General features: G+C 36.3%; 1 protein-coding gene across 5 annotated transcripts in view; it reads right to left on the reverse strand.

Moving 5' to 3' along the window:
• The window catches only part of ABI3BP (ABI family member 3 binding protein), a 245,382-nt gene that overhangs the window by 80,319 nt on the left and 140,501 nt on the right, over positions 1-24,562 (reverse strand). For 2 of the 5 annotated variants that reach the window (XM_032852061.1, XM_032852060.1), the window contains exons 22-31: positions 24,184-24,264; positions 23,713-23,760; positions 22,579-22,641; positions 22,388-22,462; positions 21,637-21,684; positions 19,529-19,588; positions 18,633-18,722; positions 16,417-16,497; positions 15,937-15,996; positions 15,047-15,130 (exon numbers count right to left, since the gene is read on the reverse strand). The exons of 1 other annotated variant lie outside the window; for it this stretch is intronic. In XM_032852061.1, the coding sequence (XP_032707952.1) occupies positions 15,047-15,130; positions 15,937-15,996; positions 16,417-16,497; positions 18,633-18,722; positions 19,529-19,588; positions 21,637-21,684; positions 22,388-22,462; positions 22,579-22,641; positions 23,713-23,760; positions 24,184-24,264 (690 nt within the window). Of the gene's footprint in view, positions 1-1,390; positions 1,451-2,050; positions 2,135-2,791; positions 2,852-3,884; positions 3,942-5,327; positions 5,412-6,165; positions 6,226-7,575; positions 7,660-8,458; positions 8,519-9,769; positions 9,830-13,597; positions 13,658-15,046; positions 15,131-15,936; positions 15,997-16,416; positions 16,498-18,632; positions 18,723-19,528; positions 19,589-21,636; positions 21,685-22,387; positions 22,463-22,578; positions 22,642-23,712; positions 23,761-24,183; positions 24,265-24,562 lie in introns of all 5 variants that reach the window. 2 more of the 5 variants (XM_032852058.1, XM_032852059.1) reach the window with 2 other exon arrangements.

Below are 24,562 nucleotides of genomic sequence, written 5' to 3' on the forward strand. Positions count from 1 at the left end.
CCTTGGAAACAAGGTTTCCTCACAATTACACTGTCTTCTTTTCAAGAAGTAAAACATGTTCTTACTTTTGATCTCTACCTCTGTTCTTCACCTCACCTCACTCCACTCAACTGTTAATATGGTGCCGGGAACACAGAAGGCAAGGAAATTTTTATTTACTAAGCCAAAGGAGTATTGCTAATTTTTTAAAAAATAAATGAAATAGTAGGAGAATAGAACGAGATGCATCTTTTGTTGGAGACAATCTTTATGCAGGGCACGTGATGATTTTGGCTACCTTAGATCTTCCCTAACCACGAACCTTCTGGTTAACATGCAATTGTAAAGATGCTAATCAATATTTGTGTCTCTTTTCTCTTAGAAGGCATAGAGCTGGGAAGTGAAAGTTAACAAGCCACATTACTGTCAATCCTGGGATCCAGCTGCAATAAGCTGGAAGGACTCAAACTAGAAATCATTGACTTTCTTGGTTTCAACTGTGAAACTTTGGGAAGTTTAAAGTTTGGGAGGAGAATGAATTTTTCCCTCATCTTTTTGAAACTAAAGGAAGAAAATCTTGGGTTGCTATTGTATTTCTAGGTCCAGAAACCATCAAAAGCATTGTACATAGGCCTATGTTTTCTAAAACATATTAAATTATCTTGAGTTTATTACCTAAGTTCGAAAATTTTTACTTTACTAATCTAATTTGCTTCATATCACTACTGAGGGTATTTTGAGAACCAAAATAATATAAAAAATTATTAATTAAGGAATAGGAATAGATACTGATATAATTAGATACTCAGAGATTCCTACTTAGTAAAAATTAAAAACCAATACTAAACTGTGGCGGAAGATAAAGAATAACGAAATTCATCCATGGTGAGGAAAGCCTGTAACTTATATTTACTAGGATTAGCACTTCTAGGAAGCATTTCTTTTTGTGGGGGGGGGGCGGATAATTTAAGAGGGATAAATCATCTTTTAAAATAGGAAGGGAAAAATGAGACTGTCTCAAAAATCTCATAGAAAGTAAGTTGCTCAGAAAATTTTCATGATCTTTAATTATCATCATTTTGTAGCCCCGGATCAGGTAATGAAATTTTAAAGGGGGTTTCATGGCAGATAGATTTCTTCATGTGGGGTATGTCCTATGGTGAGCGCTGTGAAGTATGTAAACCTGGCAATTCACAGACCTGTACCCCTAGGGCTAATAATACATTACATGTTAATTAAAAAATTAAAAACAACAGGTAGCACTTGAATTAAGAATCTTGACTACCCAGAAGGTAAGTATGAAACAGAACAACAGCAGTCTAAGGAAGCAGGAGCAACCCTAGCCATGACAATGATGGAGTAGGTTTTCAATGAGTAAAAAAGCATATAATGCAGTCACAAAAATCATTACCTAATGTTGTTTCTGGAGTCTCAGAACTATGAATAACAGGTTCAAAGCTTGTAGCAGGAACTAACCAAATGCGACAACATGAACATGAGAAAGTTTAAACACACATAGAAAATCTTAATTTTTTTTTTTAAACATTAGTTTCAAATGACAAACTTTTTTTTTTAAACTTTTGAATTGACAGGAAGCAATTTCTTTTTGAGGATTTGGTCATACTCGTTGGGGACTATCCGTTCTAGAAGGTAGTCACAAACTTTAAATTCTGCATGAGGTTTTTTTAGGTGTTTGATTTTCTGATTCTAACCAATATGAAAGCTTGCTTTGGAAATGCTGTTTAGGCAATAGATATGAAAATATGCATGAAAGTAACTTGTTGCTGTTTTTGAAATCTGAAAAAGATACTTATGCTTATATAATCATGACCACAATAAATAGATCATGTTTTTAAGTGCAAATATAGCAATAAATAACTATGATTGATTATGCCAATCTTGCTATTAACACATCTTTAAAGAGATCAAAAATTTCAGTCAAGAATTAGTTGCTAACCATAATTCACTCTTTGACTTTTAGGGAACATGAAGACTATTACTTTCCATCAGAGACATTTTCTTGAGACCCCACTGAGACAGACTGCTAGGGTTCATGACATAACATATTTACCCTGTTTGGTCTGAGTTGCCTCAGGGCTTGATGTGGTTTTAGGCCTGGGACGTGGACGACGGGTTCGTTGTGCTGCTTTAGGAGCTGAAGAATGAAACTTCATATTACTCCAGTGAAGACAGTTTTGGAAATGACTCAAAATTTTCTAAAATACATTATATTGCCTTGAAGTTCAAGGCATATATATTTCAAGGTTGAAATATTTTCTCTTATTTTGTTAACTATTGTTTTAAGCACTGAAGATTCTTGAGAGACAAATCTCACACACAGAGTCAAGTCAAGGAGTGAGCAATCTCATAAATGTCTAGCTTTAAAAATAGGTAAGGACTCTAGCCACACTGTAGGTAGTAAGGTTGTAGGTTCATACCAAGAAATAGAACCGTCCCAAAGAATTTATAATACCATGTGAGCTGTCATGGTTTGTTTGGTCAGGAGAAGATACAGACATTATCGACTTTGAAACTCAGGTTTAAATTTGAACCCAGTTTAGACAAGAGTACATGATACAAGTTCAAGATTACATGGTTGACAGATATTCCCAGGTCCATGCATAACTGTCAAAAACAATAGAAGACTTCTTTTAAGAGTTTTAAAAGCCCTTAAGAAGAAAAAAAAATAAAGTTGAAGGACAGCAGATGACAAGACAGTTTTATAAAGCTGGTGACAAAGTGATTATGATTATGATAGAGTGGGTTGATGATAAGCAGGAAAAAACTGTTGAAGAATGCAGAATATCATTACCTAATGTAGTTTCTGGAGTCTTTGTCCTAAGAGTGATGGGTTCAAGGGCTGTAGGAGGAACTAGTAAAAAAAATAATAAAATAAACCAAAGATATTTTAAAAATTCATTTGAAGACTAACTGCAAAAGTCAATTTTTAAGCTTCACGTCTGACAGAAAAGAAGCACTCTGAAGATTTGACCACACTCTGGCAAAGCACCCATTAATCTCACAAGATAGGTACAACATTGTACTCTGCTAAATATCACTGTGATCATTAAGAAGTTCTCCTAGAAGTTTTGATTATCTGATTATCTTTAATATGTAAAATTTTGCTAAACAAACTTTTTTACACATTTATACATATTTATACTTTTCTAACTTTACTGGAAAAAGTATGTCAGTCTACTTGCACTTCTGTACAAGTTGAGACAAATGCTTATTATTTAAATAATCATGTATATAATAATGAACTTATTTATTTGAGAGCATGAGGATCAGTACATAAAACAGTGTGATCATCAATGTTTCAAAGTAGTCTTTGACTCAAGAAAAGTTAACAAACACTGTTAAATCCTCTTAGCAAAGAAGAAAGAAGCATCCTACTCTATAATGAAAGCCTATCATCTAAACTTTCAAGACTTAGGCACAATTATAATTTTGATAATTAACTAAAAACATCATTTTTGGAAAAAACAGATCCATCAATATAATCACATAAATCCTAATACAATAAAAAGTAATATGATTAAAGAACATGGTATTTCTGCAATCAATGAAGGACAAGCAGGGCATATAAGGGATAGGTGGAAATTCATGTTTGAAACAAAGCTTAAAGTAGTCAATCCTGTTTCAGCACATACATATGACCACATGAAACAACAATGAACAAGTTACATGGCAGTTTGGTGCCTTGAAAATAGAATATTCACAGTTTTCTTAAGTTTAATTTAAACACGACTTGATGTAGAGTTTAGCATAATTTCAAGATGAAGACTGCAATGGAAGACAACACAGGATGTTAAAATGGTTTTAAGATGCAGCAGGACCTGTGGCTACAGTGGTATGACAATGAGCAGGAAAAGCACTATTTGAGGGACACATATTCTCATTACCCACGATTTCTGGAGCTTTAGTTCTAAGAGGGCCAGGTTCAAGATCTGTAGTAGGAGCTAATGAAAAGCAATGAAATAAACACTTGTGAAAAGTCAGCAAATTAATTCTATCCAGTATAACACTGCTTCAATAAATGTATAGCAATTATATTTTTTTCTGAAATTAAGTACTTAAAGATTTGGTCACTGTATAACCGAGTAAACATTTTTTTTAGGAAATAGTCAGTGATAGCCTACATAATCTGGTAAGCATCTCAAAGTCAATACAGTATTCTCTTAGTCGTTTAAGTACCTAATTCCAACTATTGCCCTAGGAAATTTGTTTAAACATTTTACCAGATATATACTAATAAAAGCATTCTGGCAATTGTTGGCTTTTTTGTGGAAGCTTTAAGGAGATAGGATGTCTAAATAAGATGGATATACTAAATGGTTTTATGTTTGAAAGGAGGCATAGAAAAGAACAAAGCAAAGTGAACTATGTTCATCTTGTTGAGAACTCGTAAGTAGAAATAGTCTTAGAACTCACATGATGCAAAGGTATTCAGCTAATTAGGATAAGAAACAACCACTCAGTGTGTGGTGCCAACTAGAGCAGCTCTCTGCTCTACACAAAAAAATGTTGTACCCTATATATGTGGAAGAGGTTGCAGGAAAGACCACTAATGCTTCTAGGTTCAGATCCAAACTTCTGAGTCATACCTTCAAGAACTTTCTTCAGCTGCTCTTACGGGCCCTTCTAAACTCACTACTATCATTACCACTTAGAAGCAGAACTTCCGTTATTCCAGGAGACCTGTGTCCTCTAGCTGGGCTCAATACCTGTTTTCTAAAAAGCAGTTCAATTCTAAGATTTCCCACTCTCTTCCTAACTTCTTATTCCTGTCCTTCACAAACTTCTCTCTCTTTAAATGCATAGATGTTCATAAAACCTGCAAAAAATAATCTTGATTAGCACAGACACATTGCCTTGGTTCAATCTTTGAATGTTTCCTATTGGGGCAGGTTTTGACTTTGAGTATACTACAGACTGAGAAGTAAAAAGAAGCCATCTACATCTGTGATATCCTCACAGCTGTTGATGTAGCTCTAGGGGGAAATGAAAGGCACTTAATGTTTCTTGAAATAAAAATGATTGGTTCTATTTAAGACATTTTGTCTTCTAGAGAAGTATGGAATGAAATAAGCAAGAGTAAATAAAATCTATACTAAAACAGAAGATCTTTATGCACAAAGCACAAGGAATCCAGTTCCCTCCCAAAGACATCCAGATGTCTCCCAAACAATGTTTTCCTTTGTTAAGTCAATGGTGGGATCAGTGTAGATCAACTAGTGCCTTCACCAATACTGGGATCACAAGGGCTATCTCTTCTCCCTCCGGCATCAATCCCAGACTCCCAAGAGCTGCTAAGACTACTCCTTTAACCAGAAACCCACAATTACCCAGTTTTTTTTTAGGTGCTTCAGAAGTTGGTGTAGTTTTATGTTTGGGACGTGGACGACGGGTCCGTTTTGATGTTTTAGGAGCTGAAGAAAGAAAACCTTTCATTACTACAGAGTCCATAGTTTAGAAGCTAAAGGTAGCATGACACATGACTCCAGATTTTCTAAACTTACTACATTAGTAAATCTATCTTTTCAAACTTTCAGTTTGAAACTTTCACCCTTAATAGTATACATTCTTTTATAAAGGCAATTTCATTGAGAATGAGTCATACAGAATTAAGTTATTAATTCAAGAACTGAAGTAGTGTTCATGGTTCTCTTCTATTGAACAAAAGAGGTAAGTCCTGCTGCAGAAATATTATGGGGCAGCCATGGTCAGATACAAACTCTCTGATAGTTTACTAAGATAAGGCCATATAATTAACTAAAATGTTTATCAAAGGACAGATATTAGAGAATTTTTAAAAAGGTAGGACTTCAGATGCATAAAGAAACTTCCTGATACCATAACAGTCAGTAGAGTCAAAAGAACTGCTTTTTAAACCCAGCTTTAATAAAACATGGTTAAAATGCACATGAGATGACAGAACAATTTTAGATGGTTACTTGTACAACAGATGATCTGAGTTAGGTTTATGCATGGCTCTCTTAAAAAGAAGGGACAACTTGTTTTAAGAGTCAGCGTCCTCAAAACTTTTAGGATGAAGAATTTTATGGAGTGACAACAGAGGACAATGTAGTCCTTATGAAGCAAAAGAACATGTAGCTATGATGTTGATGGAGTGAGTATGAGAATCAGAAGGGAAAGCACTTACTGAGGAGCATGTGTTATTACCTTGTGTTGTTACCCATGTTTCAGTTCTCAACACAACCGGTTCAAGGTCTGCAGTAGGAACTGACCAAAAGTATTAAAAATAAACAAAATGATTGCTTAAAATTTAAAAAACCCTAAAAACATTTATTTCAAAATTTATCTTAATCATATACTTTCTAGAACTATGTAGCAACTTCTAAAAACCATTCAACTAAAAAACGTAGACCTCTGATTTCCTAAAATTTGGCCATACCTAAGTGAGGTAACGATTTCCTTATTCCTACTTTGATGATCTAATTCTAACTAATAAGTCAAAATGGGATGTGTGTGTACTGCTAACAACTTTGGGAGGAAAGTGGAGCTACAGCATGATGAATTGAGCAGGTTACCCCTTCATTCTAAGCAAAGAAATATGCTTTCATGTGCAACAAAGAGCTTACTGATGTCCACTTGATCAAATCTCAACTACTCCATCAGATGCCTAAGAATCTCCACTGTGAGAATCCATAGACCAGTCAAGATTCAGAAGGATTTGACTATCACTCTCTAGTCAGACATCTTTTACACTAGTACTACAGTTAGACTTTCTCCTTTGGTTGGTCTCACTTATACTCACTCTTTCTGATTTTATTACTACCTTTTTTTAAAAGATTTTATTTATTTATTTGATGGAGGGAGAGGGAGAGAGAGGGAATACAAGCAGGGGGAGTGGGAGAGGGAGAAGCATGTTCCCCACTGAGCAGGGAGCCAGACGTGGGGCTCAATCCCAGCACCCTGGGATCATGACCTGAGCCCAAGGCATACACTTAGTGACTTAGCCACTCAGGCACCCCATATTCCTACCTTTCTACTTATCCATATACTACAGTGGTTTCAAGTCTCCATTTAAGTTTCTTAATCTATCTTTTCCAGATCTACACATTTATGTACCTAATACATTTTGTTGATAGCAATGAGAAATCAATCTTGATCTTGTCTTTGCATACATGCTGTCTAGTGCCATCTTCTATCTTATTTATGAAGGCTTTTGTTCTCAACTTATTGCATGTTTGAGGATTAAAACATGTCTCCCACACCTAATTTATACCCCCAAATTTGCTAATATTACCCAGGGATACTAAAGATAATATTTGTTAATTTGAACCGAATATGCCCAATTTTTCTAAAGTTTTATTTTCAGTATATAAATGGAAATTAATGAAATGCACAGTGACAGAGAAGACTTCACTCTAGAAGCATGAAGCATTCAGTCGCTCCACAGATTTTCCCCTGCTGTGTTCCTTTTGCCATCTCTACAGTGGGAACTGCTGTTTAACACAAGTTATATCTTTACTTTTATGGGGCCTATTTGTTACTTCCACACACTGGGATTACTCTTGAGCCCCTGCTGGGTTAGGCTACTGCAACTCTAAACCAGGAACACTTGTTTACCTGGTTTGGACTCAGATGCTTCAAGAGTTGGTGGGGTTTTTGGTCTGGGACGTGGACGACGTGTCTGTTGTGATGTTTTGGAGGCTGAAGGAAGAAATTCTAGGGTTATCACACAACTACATTACCTCTGTTCTGGAAGCAACAAGAGGTGAAAATATGGTTCTAGATTTTCTACAACTTTTAGATATGTGTCCTTCTAGTTTGAGATTTTGTCATGTATACCCTGTATATAATTCTTGTACCATAGAAGATTCTTTGAAGAAAAAAAGTCCCTTTTTAATTCAAGAAATAATATTAGTAATTATAATCAAAGTGTCATAGAGCAGGTTGATGGGGCAACAGAAAGGTTAAGAGCCACTGCTAAATTTTAATGTATTGTGAAGGATGGTCATATTAAACCCAAGATTTAGAATTCAATTTTCCCATCTTTCCACACTTTCTATGTAATTACTAAAACAAAAACGTGTCATTACCTAAATATAAATAAAACAATATCACACAAATAGAAAAAAATGTAGAAACAAAATGTGGAATAAATGGATCTTCCTGGCCCCATGATTGCTATTTCTTGGCTTTATCTGTCTAGAGAAGAGGTAAAAAGCCATAGTATGTTTGAGAACCATTTTTTAACCAACACTGCTCAGATAAAACAAAAAATAATGTAAAAAAATTTCAAATAGGTTACCTGGCAAATAAATGTTCTGAAGTACATTCATGTATGACTGGTTCTCTTTCAAATGGCAGGTAAACTTAAGAGTTTTCATAATTTTAAGAATATAAATGAATGTCCAAGAAGAATGACATATGGTCACATAAAGCAAAATGAAACTCTGGGTTTGACAAAAGCAGAGTAAGTCTTGTTGAAAAGATAATATATTATTACCTAATGTTGTTCCTGGGGTCTCGGGTCTAAGAGTGACAGGTTCAAGAACTGTAGCAGGAACTGCCCCCCAAATACAGTAAACCAAAGAAATTTTAAAACACATGAAAAGTAAGAACATTCACATCTAAACAAATATACTTATGTATCAATCTTTCTACAAAAAACAAAGAAAAAAATTAACTTCCTTCCTAAAAAAATTAATTTCCTTCATTCTTAAATGAAGGAAAGAGTAGATGGTTGTTCTTTGAAGATTTGGCCAAACTATAGTCTTGGTCTTAGGTTTAGCCTTTAAACTATCTTGATTGTCTTAAAGAAGTCAACATGAAATTCTCCTAGGTTTTAGCTAATGGATTCTGATAACTCTGCACTAGAAAATATTTTATTCATTGACCTAACATACACTTAGATTCAGATTCAGTCTGAGGTACTTGAGGGCTTGGTGTTGTTTTAGGTCTGGGACATGGACTATGGGGTCTTTGTGTTGTTTTAGTAGCTGAAGAGAGAAAAACTTTGTGTTACTCTAGGTGTTAAGGCTCTGGATTCTGAGGAGCGGTTTTTCCAAGAGCTGTCAGATTTTCCAAAGTTACAGGAAATTTTCTGTTATTTAATGTTTTTAATCTTTTTATGCCAATGTATCTTCTTTTTATCATTGGTGGTACTTTGAGGCAAATTCATGTGTGTGGTTGAGTTGTTCATTCAAGGCATGAAGATTAACACTTATAATTAAACACTCACAGAATTTCCTCATTGGGGAAATAAATGAGAAGGAAGGCTCAACTCTGTTGCAAGGGAGGGGCAGTTAGGGTCACACTGAGGAAAAGGCTTATAATTTAAAATTTTGGATTTAGGTAATTTCCTATATGTCAAGTTAGTGATAAAGCATGTCATTACTTAAAGCACCAACAAAGAAACAAACATACCATGTAAATAGTTTTTTAAAGACTTGGCAACCTAAATGTACAAAGGACCCTAAGAATGGCTGTTGCCTCTGATCAGCCTAAATAAGAAAAAGATCCCAATTTGTTTTAAACTTGGCTTTAACAGAGAGCACTGTTCAACAAAGCCCGAGGTAACATGACAATGCAAGTGTACCAGTGAAAGCAATGTTTTGAATTAAGCTAAGATCAGCTCTCATAAAAACAATAGGAAACTTGTTTTTAAGAGGCTTCAGGATTTGTCGGATAAAGTGACTGAATGGCAACAGAAGAGGATGGTGGCTGTCTCGTGAGAGAAGAAAAGCCAGGAGACGGAGACTGAATGGAATGTACAATGAGCAACAAAGGCATTTGGTGAATGACACAGAAACATTACCTAATGTTGTCCCAGGTGTCTCCGTTCTAAGAGTAACAGGTTCAAGGTCTGTAACAGGAACTGAAGTAATAAAATTAGCAAAAGAGGTTTTTAAAAAAGGTATAAGGAGTTATGAAATTCACTTCAAGATGTATTTTGCCAGTGTAACATTTCATCTAGAACTCTTACTTTATTTCTAGGTGAAGGGGACTGTGACTGTGTCTCCCCAGATTCCTATGTTGAAGTCTTAACTCCCCAATGTGACTGTTTGGAGATAGGGGAGATAGGGGCTTTGAAGAGGCAATTAAGATTAGATGGGGCTGTAAGAGTAGGTCCCTAATCCAGTATGACTGATGACCTTATAAGAATAGAGACACACACAAGGAAGGCTCACACACAGAGCAAAGGCCATGTGAGGACACAGCAAAATGAGACCATCTACAAGCCAAAGAGAAAGGCCTCAGGAAACATTAAAACTGCTGATACCATCATCTTAAATTTCCAGCCTCCAAAGCTGTGAGAAATCAACTTCTATTGTTTGAGCCACCCAGTCTATGCTGTTATAGCAGCCTTAACAAGCTAATACAAAGGGAAACCAACTGTTTGGTCCAGACTTGGCTAAACTATAGTTGAGGACTTCTTCATCTTATGAGATAGTCATTACTTGTAGTCTCTGTTTAGCACCACAAGAGGGAAACAGTTCAACTAGTTCATGCTTGATTATTTGAATCTACATGGTAAACTCTAGGACATTTTTAGGCTTTTACTTAAATACATTCCTAATCATCTTGAAAAGCAAGTAAAATACTAACTTGCACTTTAGTGGGTGCTGAATAAAGAAGATATCTACTATGTTCATCACATTATGGTTGCAGAAAAGGTTCCTAAAGATCCAAGCAGCCATTACACAAATAACCAAAAATGGGTATGATGACCTTGCTGAGAACTCAGCTTGGGGAAGATCTTGTGACTTGTGTCCAAAGGAAGGTACTCAAGAGGACTGGGCAAGGAGCACCCACTCACAGTCTGTGGCATTCAGTAAAGCACCCATACACTATCAGTACCAGAAAAACATCATCCAGTGTGGAAAGAAAAGGATTCTGAAGCTCATAAGAACAACATTGGACTCCTGAATGGAACATTCAAGCCTCCTTCAATTTTCTGTGGAATTATCCAAATGTGGAATCACCAACAAGAGCTTTTGATGAACACTTCAAATAAGCAGATCCTCTGCCCCTCTGGTTTCCTCTATATATATCCTATTTTTTTTTTCTTGTCTTCGTTCATTCTCACCTGTCCACTTGTACAAATTCTGATGTGATATCAAGACTTAAACTCCTTCCCTGATCTACCAAGTTCCAAAATGATGCTTTACTTCCTTAAGACCTTATATGATGAGTCTAATATTTAATGTTGAAATACCCCCAAAATCTTCAATTTGCAAATACACCCTGCCTTAGCAACCTCTTCGACCTCAGCCATGGCAACTTCTTCCTAGAAACATTGCCAAAGGCAAGGGAATCAAGGGCAAAAATGAACTATTGGGACTTCATCAAGATCAAAAGCTTTTGCACAGAAGAAACAGTCAACAAAACCAAAAGACAACTGACCGGATGGGAGAAGATATTAGCAAATGACACATCAGATAAAGGGCTAGTATCCAAAGTCTATAAAGAACTTATCAAACTCAACACCCAAAGAACAAATAATCCAATCAAGAAATGGGCAAAAGACATGAACAGACATTTCTCCAAAGCAGACATCCAGATGGCCAAGAGACACATGAAAAAGTACTCCACATCACTTGGCATCAGGGAAATACAAATCAAAACCACAATGAGATACCACCTCACACCAGTCAGAATAGCTAAAATTAACAAGTCAGGAAAGGACAGATGCTGGCGAGGATGCGGAGAAAGGGGAACCCTCCTATACTGTTGGTGGGAATGCAAGCTAGTGCAACCACCCTGGAAAACAGCATGGAGGTTCCTCAAAAAGTTGAAAATAGAGCTACCCTATGACCCAGCAATTGCACTACTGGGTATTTACCCTAAAGATACAAATGTAGTGGTCTGAAGGGGCACATGCACCCCAATGTTTATAGCAGCAATGTCCACAGTAGCCAAACTATGGAAAGAGCCTAGATGTCCATCAACAGATGAATGGATAAAGAAGATGTGGTATATAGATACAATGGAATACCATGCAGCCATCAAAAACCTGAAATCTTGTCATTTGCAATGATGTGGATGGAACAAGAAGATTTTATACTCAGAGAAATAAATTAATCAGAGAAAGACAATTATCATATGATCTCACTGATATGAAGAATTTGGGAAAAAAAAGACAGACCATTATAAAAGAAGGGAGGGAAAAATAAAATGAGATGAAACCAGAGAGGGAGACAAACCATAAGAAACTCTTAATCTCAGGAAACAAACTGAAGGTTGCTGGAGGGGAGGCAGGTGGGAGGGATGGGGTGGCTGGGTGATGGACACTGGGGAGGGTATGTGCTATGGTGAGAGCTGTGAATTGTGTAAGACTGATGAATCACAGACCTGTACCCCTGAAACAAATAATACATTATGTGTTAATTAAAAAAAATAACACCCTGCCTTATTTTCCTTCTGTAGGTTTTTTATGCAGAAAAATGTTCTGTGTTCAACTAGCCTGAAGATGAAATAAAACATGTTTCCTACTACCCTGAGCTAGAGGAAACATTATGTATCTTCCAAAGATGTACTTTTTGCCAGCCCTGAAGGGGAAAGGACTCTTCATGATTCCCTTGCTACAGGGTATGTGGGTTTACACTTTCAGCCAGTAACAGTAACAGTAACAGTCTCACAGGATCCTGAAACCAGAGCTTTCATCTGGTGTAGTCCCAGGTTCATCTGGACTTAGAGGGGTTTTAAGTTTGGTTTGTGAATGGAGTGCCCATTGGGATGTTTTTGGAAGTGGAAAAAGATAACATTCAGTTATTTTAAGGTTTATGGTTCTGCAAATTATGAGGTTTAAAAATTTGTTTTCTATAACTTGACAGATTTTTCTTGAGTTTCATAAAATATATGTTTCCAGTGTGAAAATTTGCCCCTAATATGCTACTGTATCTTCTTCTGTTATTGATACTTTGGGGGGCAAAATTGACATAAAAACAAAGTTATTATTTCAGAGAGTCAAGATTGGTATTTTTTATCATTTTTTTTAAAGATTTCATATTTTAAGTAATCTCTACAACCAATAAGAGCTCAAACCTATGACCCCAAGATCAACAGTCACACACTGCACTGACTGAGGCAGGCAGGCACCCCTTTATCATATTCTCCTAGAGTCCCCCAACTGCATTAAAAAGTTAAGAATCATTTCTAAACTATGGCTGAGAGTAAGGGGTAGTCAGAGTTACCCTAAGGATGCGGCTTACTATTTAAACTTAACTATCCTTGACCACATTATCTGTTAGACAATTTATTAAAAACATATTCCTTAAAAGTTAACAAAAAACCAGCAGATAAAAAAGGTCTATGCACAAAGGATATTTTAAGAAACTTCCCAGTCACTGCTTGGTTAGCATAGATCAAGATCAGGTGCTCACTTGAATATATGAAATTTGCCTTAACAGAGAATTCAGATTAAGCCTAAAATAGAAGGTGGCATGAACAAATTTTAAAATAAGTTACAGGGAGGGAAGATATCCCAAACTAGATTCAGGTGTGAATCTCATAAGAACAAGAAGTCATTTGTTTTATGCATGTTCAACTCCAAAGATAAAGAATGTAAGTGAATGGCTATGAGTGGAATGGGTTTGACAACGAGCAGGGGAAGTTTTTGCTGAAGGTCAGAAAGTGGCATTACCAAATGCAGTCCCTGGAGCCTCTTTCATAGGAGTGACTGCTTCAAGGACTGTAGCAGGAACTGACCAAAAATAACAAAAAAACAAAAATCAAGTGTTAAACATTTATACAATCTCAGAACTGCAAAAATAATTGTACCTAAGTAATAATGCATCTAGAGTACCAAGCAAAAACTACTAATGTTCTGAGCTGAGGGATATGGAGTCTTTCTGCACTTGGGTATTAATTTATTACTTAGTAAGTGTTATCTTTGTAGTAGACAACTGTCCCTGTGAAGTGCCCCAGAAGTGTCTCACTCTTTCATGATCTTAGTATAAGTAACATACCAAAATAGACCATATCAAGCTTGCTGAAAACTCATTTTTGGAAAGAGACAATGAACTTTGCCAATAGGATTAGGCTTTTAGGATTAGGATTAGGCTCTTAAAACAGCAGGATAAGGGACGGGCACTCAGTCTGAGCTATAGCAGGGTAAGCAGGGAAAGCATGACCATGCACAAATACTGGTTGAGTCCTACATGAAATCCAAACTCCTAAGTGCAATATTCAACATACATTTTCAACTGATCGTTTGGGCCCATTTAGCTGCAGCAGCCTCAGTGAAATGTTCTGATTAAGACTTAGAAGCCTGACAGCCTCAACTGCTCAAGGAAGCCTCTGCTTCTCCTCACTGGCCCTCTGCATATGTCCTTCTTGTTTGTACTTCTCCACCTGCCTCCTCCCCAGCCATCCACATCTACGGTGATTACAACATTCAGTCCTTCCTAACTAGTGGCCCACCCTGATTATTGTTTCTTTAAACCAAGGGTTGACAGACAATGGCCCATAGACCAAGTCTCACCCACAGCTTATTTTCATATAGCCCACACAAGAACATTTTTTTCCATTTTTTAAGTAGTTGTAAAATAAAAAAAGAAAAATATGCAAATATGTTCACAAAGCCCCAAATATTGACTCTCTAGCCCTTTACAGAAAATGTTTGCCAACTCCTGCCCTAGAGCTTCATTACCTAGTATTGACTTCGCTTTGTAGTTAGCAAGAAATAACCTCTACATCAGAAACCAATAATACATTATATGTTAATTAATTGAATTCAAATTGTAAAAAGTGGAAAAAAATGGGGAAAAAATGAAATATTAACTATAGTGCCTGGCACATAACAACAACAATAATTTCCTAATTACCCAAACATAATTTGTTCTGTAGCTATTTCATTCCATCACATACTTTCAATATTTAAAGGATGAATAAAACTGAATGAGAAATCAAACATTTAGAGAGAAGATTCTAATTCACAAGCATAAGAAATATCCCTCATACTACCACGTAAAGCTCCCCAACCATGTTCTCCCAGGCTACTCTAGAGTAGAAGCGGCTGTTAACTCTAAATTCTTCCTTCACTTTCTCTGGACCCTACAGGATGGGCTTCACCAGGATCTGCCCAATTTACCCAGTTCAGTCTGAAGGGCTTCAGGACTCCCTGTGGTTTCAGGTTTGGGAGGTAGATGATGAGTTTGCTGAGACACTTTGGGAGCTGAAGGAAGAAAACCTCAGGTTAACAGAGTGTTCTTAGTGTGGATAGAAGTATACTTGTTCTCAATTCTGAAGTTTCAGAAAATTTTTCCTTTGAGGTTAAAATACATGCTTCCATTTCAACAACTGCCTTTTATGTGATTTACACTATTCTGAAAGACAAAAGTCACACAGAAACAGGCGTTTATATACCAAGGATATTCTCACAAGGACCTCTAGATGAAAAAAAGTTCCAAACCTTTACTGAGTTATGGTGGTGGTAGAGAAAGTATGGGGTGAATTTAAACTAATGATGGCACTTATAATTTAAATTTATTAGCATTGAGCACGTTTTCTATATCACCCTTTGCTGAAAGAAGACTACATCATTACCTAAAATGGCAAAACAAAGAACAAAATCATGCACAAAATAAAAATGTAAGAATTTAGATCTCCACAAGAATTATGTCACACTATAAGAGCTATGACAATATTTAATTTAGATCAAGGATAGATACCTCTCCCCAAAACCCATATTTTTGAAACTCAGCAACAAAAAATGTGATTAATAGGTTACATGGAGGTGAGATGCTATAAATTCAAATGCATTACATTGCAGACACAGATTCTAGACTTAGTTCATACTTGGCTCTTTTAAAAATAAATGAGTGGTTTTAATGCTCTTCAGTATATTAAGAAGCAACTGAATGATAATAGAGGATGACACATGAGTCTTGTGAAGCAGAAGCAGCTGTGGTTATGAAGGTGATGAAATGGGTTTCAAATGAGCATGAAAAGCAGATGCTGATGTACAAAATGTGTCATTACCTAGTGTGGTCACCGGAGCCTCAGTTCTAAGTATAACTGGTTGAAAGATTGTGGTAGGAACTGACCAAAATCAATGAGAGAAACCAAAGAGATTTTTGTGAGTGCATGAAATGTCAGAAAATTAATTTTCCCAGTAAAAATAATGCTTCTAAGCCTTCTAAGGGGGAAAGAGCAGGGAAAAGATGGCTTACACTATGTTTAATACCAAGAGGCAGAACTATGGGAGTGGGAGGAGAGAGGGGTGGGGAGTAGCGGGTCACTCTAGGGTCTGTTTACCACACATACTACAGATTTCCAAAAGGAAGCTAATACTACATTTGCTGAGAGACTAAGTCCTTAGTGAAAAGAATGGCATTTGGTATAAAAAGGTAAGGAAGAACCTCTGTTTGTGATGGTATATTAGACTAGGTGTCCTCAGAATTTAGGTTCTCAATTGGGGTAGACTGCTTGAATTCCTTAAACTGGAAACCACATATTTACCCAATTTGGGCTGAGGTACTTCTGGATGGGGTGTGGTTTTAGCTTTGGGGCGTGGACGACGAGGTCTCTTTGTTGTCGTAGCTGAAGGAAGAAAATTTAGGGTTAATACAATGTTGATGGTTCCATAAACTCTGAATAAGATGATATAGCTAAGCTTTCTAAAATCTGTCAGTCTGAGTGAAGAAAGCTTTGTTACTTTGGTTTGATATTTCCTCCTTTGGTATATTAATAGGTTTCCTTTTAAAATTGAGAGTTTGTCAAAGTTTAAAAGTTATAATACAATTATGTTTAAGAAATGAAGATGAGGAACCATCATTCTTTGAAAGTTGTCCCTAATCCAAAACTGGTTACAAATTGCTCCTAAAATACGATGATGAGAGAGAAGTTCAAAGCACGCTAGAGTGTTCACTTCTAATTATAATTTAGAATGACTAGGCTTGGGCAAATTTTCCACCTGGTAACTCACTAGATTAAGCATGCAAAATGTGCTGAAACACCCATGAAGTGAAAAGTTAGGGAGAACTTCAAATACAGAAAATAAGATGCCTAAAGAAAATTCATGATATCATAATCGATTGCATTGGCGGCCTAAGGAAGGGATATATGGAGAACCATATTCGGACCTTAGCTCTAACCAACAGTCTGTTTAAACAGACTGAGACTGACATGATGCAGTCTCCAGCTGGGATGTGGGCAGATAGTGGTCTTTACTGAGTCCATACACATTTCTGTTAGAAAGGCTTTTATATTGTAAGCTGAATACTGTAATGGGATGATAACAAATTATGACATCATCGATATCGCACCACAGAGAACGCTGACAGTGAATAAGAAAAGGCACTTGCTAAAGGACATAAAGGATCATTACCTAAATATGTCCCAGGAGTAACAGGTTCAGAGTCTGTAGCAAGCAATGATCCAAAGTAATTGAAAAAAGAAATGTTAAACCCATGAGAAAAGTCTTTATGCTCTCTTGAAAATGAACAGTGTGCCACTGTTTTTATAGCCAAAAGGCAAAAATTTTAAAGTTCTGAGGTGAGGGTACAAAGATATTTATTTTTATGAAATGGTTATATCCTTAGTATCTCTACATGGCTCCAAGCCTTTCTTGTTTTTATATTATCTGATAACACAACAACAAAAAACCCTGCTTAGTAAAATCTTTAGGCATCTGTCTAGTAACATTATGATTAAAAATTATGAGAATTGAATGTGAAAGTATAATTTATTGGGAAAAAAAGGCCCTAGATCATGACGGATGAAATAGTTGGTATTTTTAAGCAGATACTATAATGAATAACCAGAGCAGATGATTTTTTTTTTTCTGAGAGTCCACTTTAGAAAAAGACCAAGACTTCTGTCCAACTGAAGTCATATAAAAGAACAAGATAAGGAGGGTCATTCAGTATGCAAAACTTGTCAGTGCATTTCTCTGTTATCAGGGCAGAAAAGACCTGACAGGAGGATAGGAGAGTGTGCTGTAAATCCCATCATTGAAATCAATCATTCAAAGTCTTCTTCATGGACCCATCTAAAAGTAGCATCACTGACCAAAATTTTTGAGCATCTGCTAAGTGAACATTGTCTTTTCCTCTTCTCCCAATCAGGTTGCCCTTCGAATTCCTACTCTTCTGCTATCATTCACACATCTGGTACCTCCCCACCTCTGTTTATATTATTCCTGTCTATCACTACAACCGATCCACAAGCTGTATAAATTTCGAGGTCCTCATTATGCTTACTGGCTCATGAATCTTTCACTTCTCTAAAAATTAACTACATGCCTGACAGCTGGTAAAACTCAATAAATATGTTTCTTCTGCCCATATTCCTTTATATCTATTTATGAACAGTTTCTACATGAGATATTTCCTTCCTCAATGAAGTCATTTGTTATTTCTATTTTTCACAGATGCTAACGTAGCACTTAATAATATGTGTGACTAAGTGAACTAAATATGCTAGCTATATACTTAACTAAGTAAGCTTTTGATAAACCAGAATCAAAGAGAAAATATAATTTTTCAGAGAAAGCAAATACAAAGGTACCAAGAAGACACCGAGAAGCACAAGAAAATCACAGGGACTTAACCAGAGCTCTTGTTACTCAGGCCTTCACACTAAAGGGTCCCAGGAGCTATTAGCTGGCGAGTTAAACTGTCACCCAAAAATCATATCCCACGGGGTTCCACAGGCACCAGGAACCACATATTTACCTAGTTTGCTCTGAGATGTAGCTGGGCTCGGTGTGGATTTATGTTTGGGACGTGGACGACGTGTCCTTGGTCGTCGTGAAGTTTTTGGAGCTGAAGAAAGGAAACTGGTTAATGTTGTCTTATAACTCCAGATACACAAGAACAGATGATACATGGGTCTAGGTTTTCTAACGTTTTGCTAGATTTTCTAAGACTTAATAAATTTGTCTCTTTTGTTTGGGAATTTTGTCATCTATATGCAAGAAAATTTGGGGGGATCCGGTCCACTGACAGTTCTTTTGACAAAGAACATATAACATTATTCTAACAATCCAAAAAGCTTATTATTATTGGTGTCAGGTTTTCAAAAAGGATCCTGACCCCAGAAACATAACATGTCCATATCAGAGAGGGACCCAGGCTTACCTGCTTTGGGGAGATTGTACTTAGAAATTATTTGGCTTAGACATACCTCCCATTAAACATTAGAATAAGTACATTTCATTTCTTAAAATCATTGGTAGAAAATAAAAATGCCCTGCCTATCTTAACACAACCTTCTGTCAATGTCCACAGAATTAAAATTGATGTTATAGAGCAGCCACTCCTAATTGTATTTGAAATTTAGCTTTACCACAGAACACTGAGCAGAATCGGAGGCTCTGTAAAGCACTAAGAAACTGGATAATGTGGAAGACAGATGATCTATACAAGCTGCATACAGGCTTAACCAAGTAACTAACCAAGTAACTTACTTTAAACATCTTCAATATTCAAAGTGAAGAATATAGTTGAGTGACAAGAGAGGGCAATGAGGAAAACCTTAGAAAAAGAGAACCCCTTGACCAAGATAGTAGCAGAATGGACTAGATAATGGACAGAAAATGCACTTGCTTTAAGACATAAAAAATCATTACCCAATGTTGTCATGGGAGTCTCAGTTCTCAGAGTTACAGGTTCAAGGTCTGTGGCAGGAACTGACCAAAAGCAATAAACAACAGAAATTTAAGAACTGTACAAAAAGAAGGAAAATTATCTTGAAAATGAATCTTCTTTACTCTGTAATGATTAAAAAGCATTTCTGAACACTGTAAAAATAGTATTTGGTCTCAATTACTGGCTGTACTCTGGTATCCATTTATCTCACAAAATAGGCATACCTTTTATATTTTGCATCCCTATGAGGCCTTTTTTCTGTATTTAATTATCTGATTCCAACTACATTGGAAACTTGGTTCCAAAAACATCTCTATTGTCTAATATTTAAATTACTATTAAAAGCTGTAAAAGCAGGGGCGCTTGGGAGGCTGCGGGGAGCGGGGAGCCTGCTTCCCTCTCTCTGTCTCTGCCTGTCTCTCTGCCTCCTTGTGATCTCTGTCTGTCAAATAAATAAATAAAATCTTTAAAAAATAATAAAAAAAAAACTACAAAAGCTTCTGTTAGTATTTGGAAGGCTTTCACCACCACCGGTATTTGTTTTGAGGAACTGTGATGGTGAGGAGAATCTTTAAAAATGTTCTCAATTAGCCTCTTTATTGGAGATGTGTGACAGTCACACAAAAGATAAACTTGGGGCTTTTCCTCATAATAAATGGAGTATTATTTCTTACTATTTCTCCTTTTTTATATTCACTTATTTGAAATGAATAATTAGAAAATAATTACTCGACAAACCATAAGTGACTCTTAATCTCACAAAACAAACTGAGGGTTGCTGGGGGGGAGGGGGTTTGGGAGAGGGGGGTGGGGTTATGGACATTGGGGAGGGTATGTGCTATGGTGAGTGCTGTGAAGTGTGTAAACCTGGCGATTCACAGACCTGTACCCCTGGGGATAAAAACATATTATATGTTTATAAAAAATAAAAAATTAAAAACAACAACAACAACAACAACAACAAAGAAAATAATTATTCAAGTAGGCAACAGAGATAATTAAGAAAAAAGTCTGGGGCGCCTGGGTGGCTCAGTGGGTTAAGCCGCTGCCTTCGGCTCGGGTCGTGGTCTCGGGGTCCTGGGATCGAGTCCCACATCGGGTTCTCTGCTCAGCAGGGGGCCTGCTTCCCTCTCTCTCTCTCTGCCTGCCTCTCTGTCTACTTGTGATCTCTCTCTGTCAAATAAATAAATAAAATCTTAAAAAAAAAAAAGAAAAAAGTCTGAAGAGTAATAATTCAACTTTTTGTCTAGGATTCCTAGAATTCTATAATATTCTGAAATGAATGAATTATGCATAGATATGAAATTCTGATTTGTAACTCCTTGGATTTAAACTGGTATCTCTATTTTTTCAGTAAGTCCAAAAGACTAAATGTAACATTAAAGATCTTATCATGTAAACATTTGTACAGAGATTGTCTTTTGCTGACTAAGACATAACAGCAGAGTTGGTTGAAGCCACATCTGACAATATCTTCTAAATTAATGGAAAACATGGCCTACAGGAGAGGTGGAGAAAGTGAGCACAACAGGATGCAACAATATTCAAAACTGTTTGCCTTCAGACAAAAAAGGAAATCCTTGTTTTGCTTGGGAAATCAGTGTCTAAGATGAATTTGTCGGCAGAAATGTCCAGGTGCATTTGAACAGTACAGAATCAAAGAGGAAAGGACTTTTGCAAGAAAGGGACAGTTGGATATTGCCTCCAGCCCCAACCAGCTTTTTAACTGCTCCTCTCCCATAACTGTAAATTACAGACACATAAAAGCAGAAATCTCAAAGATTTCCTGGATTACAGGATGGATGCGCTCTCAGCCCCTGCAATCCTTGACAGCGTCCATTGCTGCAAGCAATCTAAATGCCTCTGAAGGTGATCAAAGGAAGAATGACATTCAGGGGTTATAAAGTGAGCAGCAGAAGTAAGAATGCCTTTTGATGTTGAAAAGTTCCCTGTTAAAAATAATAAACAATGTTTTGGAAATGAATGATAAAATGATCAATGAGCATCATATACATAAGAGAATACAGTTAATGACAGATGAGAAGGGCGAGCTCAGAGAGACATCAACCAAGAAGGAAGACCTCATTACCTATGGTTGGGGAGGGAGCTTCGGTCTCCAATGTAACAGGCTCAAAGACTGCATCATAAAAAATAAACAGATAGAAGTAAGAAAAATAAAGAAGTCCAAACTTCGTGGTGCTTACTGATGTTTAATTCATAAGATACAGAACGTGGTTTATTCTAAGTTGATATAAATTGCCTTCTTTATAAGCTTATTTATTATAAGAGATACTCTCTTACTAAATCAGAATTTTGTACTAATTGGAACCTTAGGAGAAATTTTCAATTGCAAAGCAGTTGAATTTTTAGAACTATTATATAAATATCTTCTTACTTCATAGGAAATCACTTAGGTAATTGTTGCTGTTTAAAATGCCATTAAGGTATTTTAGAGGAAGCCAATCTCTGATTATTGCCTACAAAGCATGAACACGGTGTCAGCCTTTCCAGTCTTATCTAGTGGTGAATGCTAAAATCACTTTCAAATATGTTCCAGATATAGAAACATCAGGCTTTTATTCATTACATACCCAAATTCAGAAAACAAAGTCTAAAAATGCTAAGAAAGTGGAAACTGTCAGACTATCAGATGTGAAACTGACTAACTTTCTACATATTGGTTTGTTCATTTAACAATTAATGTGGTTACTTTGAAAAGGTAATGAACAAAATCATATTTGGGTTTCTATGCTTCATACAGTATGGCAAATTATAAAAGTTTTCAACAACATTCCCAAAGAAAAAGCTTTTTAAACTAAAGGACTGGAAATTACTTTTACCGGGTTTAGTTGGTGGCGTATCTGGTTGTGCTGGGGTTTGGGGTTTAGGAAGTAATTGCTTTGGTGGTTTTGAATCTGAAGGAAAAAAGTTCCTGTAATTAGTGTCATAGCAGAGCTGTGAATGTCAAGATTAGTGTTACTTACACACCATTTTCCTAGTTACAGATCAAGGCAGTGAAAGTAGTGATTACCAGGCTGGATTTGAAGTGCATCTGGTCTACGTGTGGTTTTAGGTCTTTTGGATGGTTTTGACGCTAAAGAGAAAGGTTTAAAAATTAGCAATAATTCTCATGGCCATAACTGTCATAATTAAAGACATGTAGGCTTGAGCAAAGATCCTGTATAAATTCACTGGATATACAACAAAATTAATTCATGGAGTATGGGAAGGATGGGAAATATGTCCATTTCTCCTAATTTTTCAGAAAGGAAAAATCTTTAGGAAATGTTCAAAATGTACCTTTGAGCAAAGAAATGAGAATGATGATAAGACTTTTTTCTACATAAGTAATTTCAGAGATGACAAGTATAATAGTTTCATTTCTTAACTCTAAGGTTTTTCAGCATAAAAATCTTAAGTGGAAATTTGAAACTTGCTTAGTAGGAGACCTAGAAAATAATCCATAAATACTCTAAATGATACAGAATTTCACATGGCTACAGATTTCTGGAATTTTCCAAAGTAAAGCAGGTTTACTGTGAATGCTGAGAAATTTTCATGAAAGAGTAATAGTCAAATAGCATTAGTACCCAAATCAATAAAACAAGTTTGGGATTACTAATGTTCTCAAGTTACGAAGACCACATTATTTTCCTATTAGACCCTGGAACAAGAACGGTGTTTATGCCTCTCATTTTCAAAATATACTCAAAAACATTCTTCAAAGAAACAGAAAGCTGAAGAAGCCATTATTTCATGCAGCTTTTTAAGAGGGAAAAGGTCTTACAAATTGAATGAGTAAAGCAATGAAATGATAATCATGGCACTGGAATAAAATTTCACCATTTGCCAAGTCCAGGATGAGCACAGAAGTCCCTGTGTGAGAAAGAGGAAAAGGTTTTCTCAACAGAACATGGAAGGACAAAGGGTTTGTGCAGAACCAGGAAGCTGCATCCAAGACCACAGACTTTCCTTAAAGAAGAACACAGGTAGGATTCTTCTAGAAGTCTCCTATCTTCAGGCTCTTCAGACCCAGATAGGAAATGTAAGGAAAAGCATGGAATGAAATTATGATGGTGTGGTGAAACTGCAGTCATGCCTGGGTGGAAAGTCGGAAAAGCAAAAGTGACATTCCGTGAAAGCAAGTGGAGGTTAGTAGAATTACCGATTGTGGGCACCAAAGGCTCCGGGGGTACTGTAGCAGGTTCCAGAACTATGGAAGCAAAAAGCAAGAACACTAATTATATCAAGCAGCAGCATCTTGAGGAAGGAAATATTACTCCTCATTCTTAAGCCCTATTTTTTCTGAGTGTGATTTTCCCTTTTACTTTTCCCCTTTACCTCCTTCCTCCTGCTTTCCCACACCCCATCTGCCATAAAGACGCATCCCAAGTGAGACTTTTAGGGTGCCCTACTTTAATAATTCACTTGTGGGCCAGCCTATTGCTGTGTGTACCTAATAGTTACAAATAAAAATAACAGTATATCATAAATATAAGAAGGATAGATGCTTAAATATAAAAATCAACTATACTATTTCTTAAAGCCCAGCTATTTGGGTAGTAGGAAGCTATCATATCAGAAGCTACCATATTCCATTTTCTATGCTTACTGGAACCCTGAACATCACATTTACCAGGTTTGGACTTGGGCACATCTGGACTAGGTGTGGTTTTAGGACTGGGGCGACGACCTGGTCGTTTGGTCTTTGGTGGAGCTGAAGAAAGAAAATTAGCTAGTTAATACAAGAGCAGTAGCTCTAAAAACTGATAATACTAAATATATCTTAAAAGCATATTTAAGTTCTTTGATTTATTGTGGGTATATATCCTCTGTTTTGCAAATTTTGATCATCATTTACCCAGTTAAAAGAGGTCTTTCACATGTACATATATACATGTACATATAAACATATATATATGTATATGTTAAATATCTCCTTATTCTTCCATTTGAGATGGAAAACTCAAAACTTTGTAAAGCTTAGAGAAGACAGTCTCCTGAAAGTTTTGAAG

This window comes from Lontra canadensis, unplaced genomic scaffold (assembly GCF_010015895.1).
Source record: "Lontra canadensis isolate GAN:19392208 unplaced genomic scaffold, GSC_riverotter_1.0 scaffold6, whole genome shotgun sequence".
Taxonomy (NCBI): domain Eukaryota; kingdom Metazoa; phylum Chordata; class Mammalia; order Carnivora; family Mustelidae; genus Lontra; species Lontra canadensis.